This window comes from Chelonoidis abingdonii, chromosome 4 (assembly GCF_003597395.2).
Source record: "Chelonoidis abingdonii isolate Lonesome George chromosome 4, CheloAbing_2.0, whole genome shotgun sequence".
Classification (NCBI taxonomy): domain Eukaryota; kingdom Metazoa; phylum Chordata; order Testudines; family Testudinidae; genus Chelonoidis; species Chelonoidis abingdonii.
The window spans coordinates 112,683,199-112,692,492 of NC_133772.1; the positions used below are offsets into that span (position 1 = coordinate 112,683,199).

Here is a 9,294-nt window from a genome sequence, read left to right on the forward strand (position 1 = left end):
AATTTCATGCCAGACACCGTTACCCATTCTCTCTGAAGCCATACCTTGCCAACTAAAGCAGGAATGTTCATTGAGTTGGTTGAAAACCCCATCCCATACGTCATTGCAGCCTCCACACCCAGGAACCTGGCCACTAGTTTTTCCAGCTCCTCATGCTTGTCCAGATTTCCTGCATGTAAAATAGCAAAAGAGAAGTCCAAAATAGACCAGATGAACCTGGGGCCAAATCTGTGCCGCAAGAGGTTTTTCCAACAAACTAGATTTTTTTTTTGGTATGATCCAGAAAGGGGGGGGGGGGGGAGGGTCATCAGTGGAAAATCTGACAACATATCAATGAAGACTGTTGTGACTGTGTAAACCAAGCATGCCAGAACAGAAAAGGAAACAGAATTTATCTTCACTCTGTAGTTATTTCTTTACTGCTTCATCTGAGGTTCAAAAGCTAGAACCATACAGTGTTTTGTAGAGACTTATGAACAGATTATGATTTAAGTATATACTTTGAAAACACCTGCCCCCCACCTAAACTTACCCATTTCCTGCCTAGTGCTGCATACCCCAGCTCCATATTGTGTCAGTACTTTAGCTGCTGCTTCTTTGCAAATTCCAGCGTTCTGAGCAAATCCAAGATAGTTGTAGGAACCCATGTTAATAACGTCTTTTATCACTCTCCCTGTGTACCTGTATTTCAATAACATCACATGTTAAGACACCGACAAACAAACCCAAGATCCAACTACATAAGAATACACTAGCTACCATCAGCCGGCTAGGAAATGCATGGAACTAGGAGAGACCAACAGCCAGCGGCCAGAAAGTTTACGTGGATACGGTCCTCGTTTTCAAAACTGAAATAATTAGCTGAACAAGGATTCTCTTTCATTGCTGGGGTCTCTAATTCAAGTTACACGTATTAAAGGTATTAAGCCATTTTTAACAAATATCTGATTTTTCATCTTTATGCTTATATAATTTAAAAAAATTAAATGAAGGCTAGAAGCTAGTAGATCTTTGAAATATTGTCTTATATTTTTAAAAAATGTTGAAGGTTTTTTGAATCATTTGTTAGCTGTGCCCTTCCTTCCCCTCCAGACTCCCACCCCAAATTTCAAGCCTTTTCTTTCCATTTTAAAAATGAATTCTTTAGACCAATTAGGTTGGCACTATGCCCAACAGAATATGCCCCAGCACACAAAGGAAATGCATCTGGAAATCAGCACTGGTGTGTTGCAATACGGGACAAGAACAAACTGTAGTGGAAAAAAGTCGCATTGACTATAATACTCTTGAAAGTCAAGGACAGGCATCATAAGTTACACTGTGTGTTGAGCTGTACAGGTTTCACACATACAACCTCTGTACCTCAGATTTGATCTGTAGCAACCCTTGCTATTCCACTTCTGGTCTCCACCCCACAGCTCTGCCAATTTAGTTCAGTCTTGACCCAGAGTACTCCTGCTAAACTCAGCCTTAAGACAATCATGTGGTGTTTGTGTGAAGTGTACTGTTGTGATAATCGAGCCCACAATTTTACCCTAATTGCGTGCTCAGCTGTGAGAAATGAGTGAAAGTTAATGGAATGTCACAATATCCTGTAACAAATGATGAGAAAAGATATAAAAGCAAGACAAAGACTGAATTAGTATAAAGAGGCCTACTGATATAATTCAAGGAATGTGTTAAGATCATGCCTGGTTAAATAAAAACAGCGTGGGATCAGAAATCAGTGAACCAAAATTGGCACGTAGGAAGTTTGGTCTAATTGATGGACAAAGTAATGAGTGGAATATCCCATCTCATCACTCCTTTTTGGGGTTCTAAAAGACTTTGGGGAAGAAGAAAAATCTTTTTATCATCACTGCAGGAGTAGTGGAAGGATTGGTGCCGTGACACTAGACTTTGATACTCCAGTGGTAGCACGGGACTATTATCACTAAACCAGTAAGGACCCTAACTTGATAAATGTGAGATCCTGCTGTATTCCCCTCCCTCATGTGCTTCTTTCTGTCCCTTATATCTTCCTCCTGCTCTCTCCCTCCCAGCTTTTCATGTGATCCTGAAGTCAACCATATTCCATGGCACCAGCACAATGAAATGAGACAGCCCATCCAGCTCTGTTCAGCCTGAGAAGGACCAGTGAAGGAGAGGGACCTGCTCAGACCAACCAGATGATATCCATGGTGAGCTGGAGTCCAGAACAGCTGTCATGGCCCACCTGTCAGTTCAAAGCATCCATCCATACTTGACCAGCCTCTCTGTATCCTGAGAACATCAACAAAAGCTGTGTTTCCCCTATCTTTACTATCTTTTCTATATCTGTCTTGTCTAAAGCAGGAAAGTGACTCAGTCCCAACTCAGAACTGAACAACAGAACTCACCCATTACTTCCCCACCAAAGACTGTTTGGCTGAATAAAAGATTTACTAATATTCAGTGTTTCTAAAAAGGGACTTTGATTAATTTTGTTTTGGATGATCAATTTCAGTTTCAATGCTCTCTTCCTCATTTTGAGTCTTTTCCTTTTGTGGGTTTCAGTCAAACTACTAATCTTTTGCATAAATTTTATAGTATATTTTGCCATGATTCTAAGCAGGCCAAGGTCTCTGAATACCAAACCCCAAACCTTATTTAAAACGATTTAATGTTGGACAGGACGGAGTTAATACTTTGACCTATATTATTCAATCTCAATTAACACAACGGTACACCCCAGGAGCCAAAATACCAAACTCTCACTTGGATTCTAATCCATGTCAGAATCAAGTCACCAGAAGTGAGACAGGTTAAGCAACAAATGCAGTAAATGCTCTCACAAAGGTACTGGCCTGATTTTACCACTGGCTTCCCACTACTATGTGAACCGTTCCATACAAAGATATAAAACACTTCTAATCACTGTTTACAGATACAAGTATAAACTATTACACATAAATCATAACCTCAGTGAAGAGGAATTGGCATCTCAAACTCTTGAGTTCCTTGGTTCAAATTTGTGGCACTTCTAAGAACATCAGAATGGCCAAACTGGGTCAGACCAATGATACATCTAGCCCAGTATCTTGTCTTCGACAGTGGCCAATGCCAGGTGCTTCAAAGGGAATGAACAGAACAGGGCAATTTGCGAGTGATCTATCCCCTGCCCTCCAGTCCAAGCTTCTAGGAATCACAGGTTTAAAGAGTCTCAGAGCCCATTATGGGGTTGGTCCCTGACCATCTTGACTAATGGCCATTGATGGATCTACCCCCTCCAGGAACTTATCTGATACTTTTTTGAACCCAGATATAGTTTTGGCCTTCCTCTGGCAACAAGTTCCACTGGTTGATTGTGAGTTGTGCAAAGTAGTATTTCCTAATGTTTGTTTTAAGCCTGTCGCCTATTAATTTCATTAGGTGACCCCCGATTCTTGTGTTATGTGAAGGGGTAAATAGCACTTCCTCACCCACTTTCTCCACAACATTCATGATTTTATAGACTGCTACCATATTTCCTCCCTCTCCCCGGTCACCTCTTTTCCAAGCTGAACAGTCAGTCTTCTTAATCTCTTCTCATATGGATGCTACTCTATACCCTAATCATTTTTGGTGCTCTTCTCTCTACTTGTTCCAATTCAAATGTCTTTTTTGAAATGAGGAGACCAGAACTGCATGCAGTATTCATGGTGTGGGTGTACTACGGATTTATCTAGGGCCACTGATATTTTCTGTCATAGTATCTATCCCTTTCCTATTGGTCCTAACATTCTGTTAGTTTTAGACTGCTACTGCACATCGAGCAGATGTTTTCAGTGCACTATCTACGACTCCACAATCCTTTTCTTGCATAACAGCTAATTTAGATCCCATCATTTTTCATAATAGTTGGGATTTGTTTTCCATTGTGCATTACTCTGCATTTATCAAAAAGAACAGGAGTACCTGTGGCACCTTAGAGACTAACAAATTTATCTGAGCATAAGCTTTTGTGGGCTACAGCCCACTTCATGTCTCTAAGGTGCCACAAGTACTCCCGTTCTTTTTGCAGATACAGACTAACACAGCTACTACTCTGAAATCTGCATTTATCAATACTGAGTTTCATCTGCCATTTTGTTGTCCAGTCACCCCGTTTTGAGAGAGAGAGAGAGAGAGAGAGAGAGAGAGAGAGAGATATGAACTCTTCACAGTCTGCTTTGGACTTGACTATCCTGGGTAATTTTGTATGTTCTGCCACCAGACTGTTTACCATTTTTCCAGATCATTTACAACTATGTCCCAGAAACAGTACCCCTTGGGGACACTGCTAATTTATCTTTCTCCACTGTGAAAACTCACAGTTGATTCCTACCCTTTGTTTCCTATGTTTTAACCAATTATTGATCCTTGAGAAGACCTTCCTTCTTATCCACTAGTCTGTGCAGGACCTGCTGCTCCTTCAAAGACAGTTCCACAGCCCTCAGGCATTCATAGCCACTCAAGACTAATTGTTGGGAATCTTTCCTCACACTTTAACTCACGTAAATGTCCAATTGTAGTCATGGGAAAGTCTCTCCATCATGTCCATTTTAGCCCCAGGCACACTGCAGATTGGTCTGTTCCAGCTGTCTCGGATGCGCATGTAGAGGTTCCTTGTGTAGAAGTTTTCAAAGTCCTGATACAATGGGACAAAGTCCTGCAAAAGATACATTAAGGGCATTCAAGCAGGAGAAGAGATCATTATGTCTAGTCTGTTGCGGTACAAAGAGACAGTTTTCTGCATCAGTTTGGGATGCACTTTTAAGTGCACTCAAGAAAAATGCAATATATGATGGCACTGAAAACTTTTCAGCCACTGATTTTAAAGAACTTCACTGAGGTGTCACTCCTTACATATATATCGCTGCTGGGAAGCTAAGGCACAGGGAAAGCCACTTACCCAACTCCACATAGCAGCAGAACCAGGAATAGAATCCAAACCTCCCAATTCCTAGGACAGTGCCCTTATTTACTAGATCATATATCAATCCCAGGAGATGAGTAAAGTTTCCTCAGTTGTTTACATTGCACTGTAGAGAGGAGATGGAGAAGGGGTGGCCCCAGCTGGGGCCTACTTTCCCACCTCCTCCTCTACCAGTGCAGCAGTTCCTGTTCAGTGTGTGTTCAGCTGCAACTGACAGCAAGGAAATCTTACGTATGAATGTACCCTTTTTACAGTTTATTTTCAGAAAAACAACATACTTTAACGCAATTAATACAGCAGCATTAGAATTACTGTGAAAATTAACTTCTAAAATTTCCCGAACTTGTGTTCAGAAGCCAAACTATAAAGTTGCATTCTGACAAATACTTTTCTATAGTTTGCATTATCACTTATATCCCACAAAGTTTGTTTGCATGAATGTTTCCTGAACTCCAGCTTCCCTTCCAACGTTATCTCTCAGGAAAACCAAAATGTATGTCTTGAATGGATAACACGGAAGAACTTCAAGCTGACTGACAACACTGACACCTCTGAGCACAGGGTAATGTACTCCCTTAGCCCACTTCAAAAACTTGAAAGGATAACGAAATTTCTTTATTTACTGTTCAATTAAAAGGAAGTTAGACATCAGAAAAGCGGTGAGACTGTGGAGAATGCACCAGTATATCAGGTGAATAGTGTAAGAAAAGCATCTTTCGTTAAAAGTGACCTACACAGGGCAAAAAGCTGGAGTTTATGATAGAGGAAGACAGACAGGAAGAAAATCCATGCAAGCTGTTTTCCATATTAGAAATTCAGGACTCGCCAGGCCTGTTTTGTTGTGGAGCTTTTATGAACAAGTGAAGAATTAATGTTTTGACATTAAATATAAGCAGAGCCTCAGAGTTACAAGCACTAGAGTTTCAGACTGACCACTCAACCACACACCTCATTTGGTACTGGAAGTATGCCATCAGGCAGCAGCAGAGACAAAAAAAGCAAATACAGTATAGTACGTGTTAAATGTAAACTACTAAAAAATATAGAGAAAGTTTTAAAAAAAGAAGATTCCACAAGGTAAGGTAACTGTTTCTGTGCTTGTTTCATTTAAATTAATACAGTTAAAAGCAGCATTCTTTTTCTGCACAGTAAATCTTCAGAGATGTATTAAGTCAATGTTCAGTTGTAAACTTTTGAAAGAACCATCATAATGTTTAGTTCAGCATTCCGAACGTTTCAGAATTACAAACAACCTCCATTCCTGAGGTGTTCATAACTCTGAGGTTCTAGTGTACCATGGAAGTAAATCTCGACTGAGAGGAAAGTAATATTTATTCAGACTTCTTTCAAAGCTTTTAATTAGGTACTGACAGACCAAATAACTAACTCATGTTACACATCTGGGAGAAAAACATTTTTGTTAATGATTTAACCATCCCTCTCCTTTAGTTAGCACTGTATCTCATCCACTGCTCTGGATCCCCAAGGAAAACCACAAACAAAAAGAGTAAAAAGACAAGTGTTGAACAGCTGTGGCTCAGAGCCCTGACATTAGCAGCATGCTCACAGCACAAAAACATCCAGGATTACAGGGCAGGCAGTGACTGAATGCCCTGCAGATCTGAGGGAAACCCAAAGCATCACAAGATTCAATGGTCCTGATATTTCTAAAAGAGAGCAAGTAGCATTGTTTTTTAAAAGCCTTCTGAGCCACCTTTATGCAGCAGAGCAGCAAAAAAACCCAAACAACTATTTATTCATCTATAAGTAATTTAAATTACATAAGGGTAAACCAAATCCAGCCACAGAACAGACCTCCCAGGTAGATCGAGGATCTCAGATGTGACCTTTCCTACCTAAGGAGAATTAAAGTTTTTAGAACTTCAAGGTGAAGTGAGTTTGACAGATGATAATATCCTGGACAAACCTTATGGAATAAAGTTAAACCTTCCTGAATTAAGTTTAAGTATTTTGGGAGTAGTTTAGGTACTATCTATAGAGATTCTTTAGGAGGAAGACATTTAGGATGGGGGTGGGCAAACTACAGCCCATGGGCCACATCCAGCCTGCCAGATGATTTAATCCAGCCCTCAAGCTCCTGCTGGGGATAGGGATCTCGGGCTTGCCCCGCTCCCGCACTCCAGCCAGGGAGCTCCATGCATGCATGCTCCCAGAAGCAGTGGCATGTCTCGCCACCAGCTCTTAAGCGCAGGGGCAGCCAGGGGGCTCCACACACTGCTCCTGCCCCAAGTGCCACTCCTGCGGCTCCCACTGGCCGGGAATTGTGGCCAATTGGAGCTTCAGGGGTGGCGCCTATGGATGGGGCAGCATGCAGAGCCACCTGGCCATGCCTCCAGGTAGGAGCCAGAGGGGGGACAGGCCGCTGCTTCCGGAAGCTGCTGGAGGTAAGCGCCACCTGGAGCCTGCAACAGAGCCCCTGCCACGCCCAACCCCCTGCCCCAGCCCTGATCCCCCTCCCGCCCTCTAAAACCCTCGATCCCAGCCCAGAGCCCCCTCCCACACTCTGACCCCTTCAGTTCCAGCCTAGAACACCCTCCTACACCCCAAACCCCTCATCCCCATCCACACGCCAGAGTCAGCACCTCTAGCTGAAGCCCTCATCCACCCTGCACCGCAACCCCTTGCCTGGAGAGCCCTTCCCACACCCTCAACTCCTCATATCTGGTCCCACGCCAGAGCCTGCACCCCCAGCCAGAACCCTCACCTCCTCCTGCACCCCACTTTGTGAGCATTCATGGCCCGTCATACGATTTCCATACCCAGATTTGGCCCTTGGGCCAAAAAGTTTGCCCACTGCTGGTTCAGGAACTTGAAAGAACTTTTGGGGACAATACGTGTGGAGTGGATTTCCTAGGAAACACTTGGGAGCGTAGAGAATGCAAATGACCTACTTCAGATTAGGTCTGTCGATTAAATCACACTTAACTCGTGATTAACTCAAAAAATTTATCATGGTTAACTGCAGTTTTAAATCGCACTGTTAAACAACAGAATACCAATTGAAATTTATTATATATTTTGGATGTAGAAAAACTGTCATATATATTGTATTCTGTGTTGTAATTGAAATCAAAAAGTGTATAGATTACAAATATTAGCACTGTAAAAATGATAAACAGAAGATAGTATTTTACAATTCACCTCATACTACTGTAGTGCAATCTTTGTCGTGAAAGTGCAACTTACAAATGTAGATTTTTTTTGTTACATAACTGCACTCATGAACAAAACAATGTACAACTTCAGAGCCTACAAGTCCACTCAGTCCTACTTCTTGTTCAGCCAATCACTAAGAGAAACAGGTTTGTTTACATTTAAAAGAGATAATGCTGTGCTCCTCTTCTTTACAATGTGACCAGAAAGTGAGAACAGGCATTTGCATGGCACTTTTGTAGCCAGCATTGCAAGGTATTTACATGCCAGAAATGCTAAACATTCATATGCCCCTTCATGCTTCCATACTGACAGCGCTCATTAAAAAAATAATGCATTAATGAAATCTGTGACTGAACTCCTTGGGAGAGAACTGTATGTCCCTATCTCTGTTTTACCCACATTCTGCCATATATTTCATGTTATAGCCATCTCAGATGTCCCAGCAGGTTGTTCATTTTAAGAACACTTTCACAGCAAATTTGACAAAACACACAGAAGATACCAATGTGAGATTTCTAAAGATAGCTAAAGCACTCGATCCAAGGTTTAAGAATCTGAAATGCCTTCCAAAATCTGAGAGGTACGAGGTGTGGAACATGCTTTCAGAAGTCTTAAAAGAGCAAAATACTGATGTGGAAACTACAGAACCCAAACCATCAAAAGAGAAAAATCAACCTTCTGCAGGTGGCATCTGACTCGGGTAATGAAAATGAACATGTGTCAGTCCGCATTGCTTTGGACTGTTATCGAGCAGAACCTGTCATCAGCATGGACGCATGTCCCCTGGAATGGAGGTTGAAGTATGAAGGAACTGTCATAAACAGATAGCTAAGGGTTAATGTTTCTTTTACCTGTAAAGGGTTAACAAAGGGAACCAAACACCTGACCAGAGGCCCAATCAGGAAACAAGATTTTTCAAAGCTCAGGGAGGGAATTTTTGGGATGTGTGTCTTTTGTCTGTGTCTCTGGTCTATGCTCTCTCGGCTATGAGAGTGATCTCTATCTCCAGGCTTCTCTAATCTTCTGTTTCCAAGTGTAAGTACAAAGGTAGAAAGACAATAGGCTTATATGTTTGGTTTTTTTTGTATTTACATGTGTGTAGTTGCTGGAATGTTTTAAATTGTATTTCTTTTTGGATAATGCTGTTTATTCATTTTTCTTTTATGCCATTAACCCTGTATATTGTCAACTTGATACAGAGA

At 41.6% G+C, this 9,294-nt stretch overlaps 1 protein-coding gene across 2 annotated transcripts in view; it reads right to left on the reverse strand.

The window, feature by feature from the left end:
• The window catches only part of SPTLC2 (serine palmitoyltransferase long chain base subunit 2), a 137,087-nt gene that overhangs the window by 92,920 nt on the left and 34,873 nt on the right, over positions 1–9,294 (reverse strand). For both annotated transcript variants that reach the window (XM_032801909.2, XM_032801910.2), the window contains 3 exons: positions 4,494–4,648; positions 533–681; positions 45–169 (listed from right to left, as the gene is read on the reverse strand). In XM_032801909.2, coding sequence (XP_032657800.1) covers positions 45–169; positions 533–681; positions 4,494–4,648 — 429 coding nt within the window. The remainder of the gene's footprint in view (positions 1–44; positions 170–532; positions 682–4,493; positions 4,649–9,294) is intronic.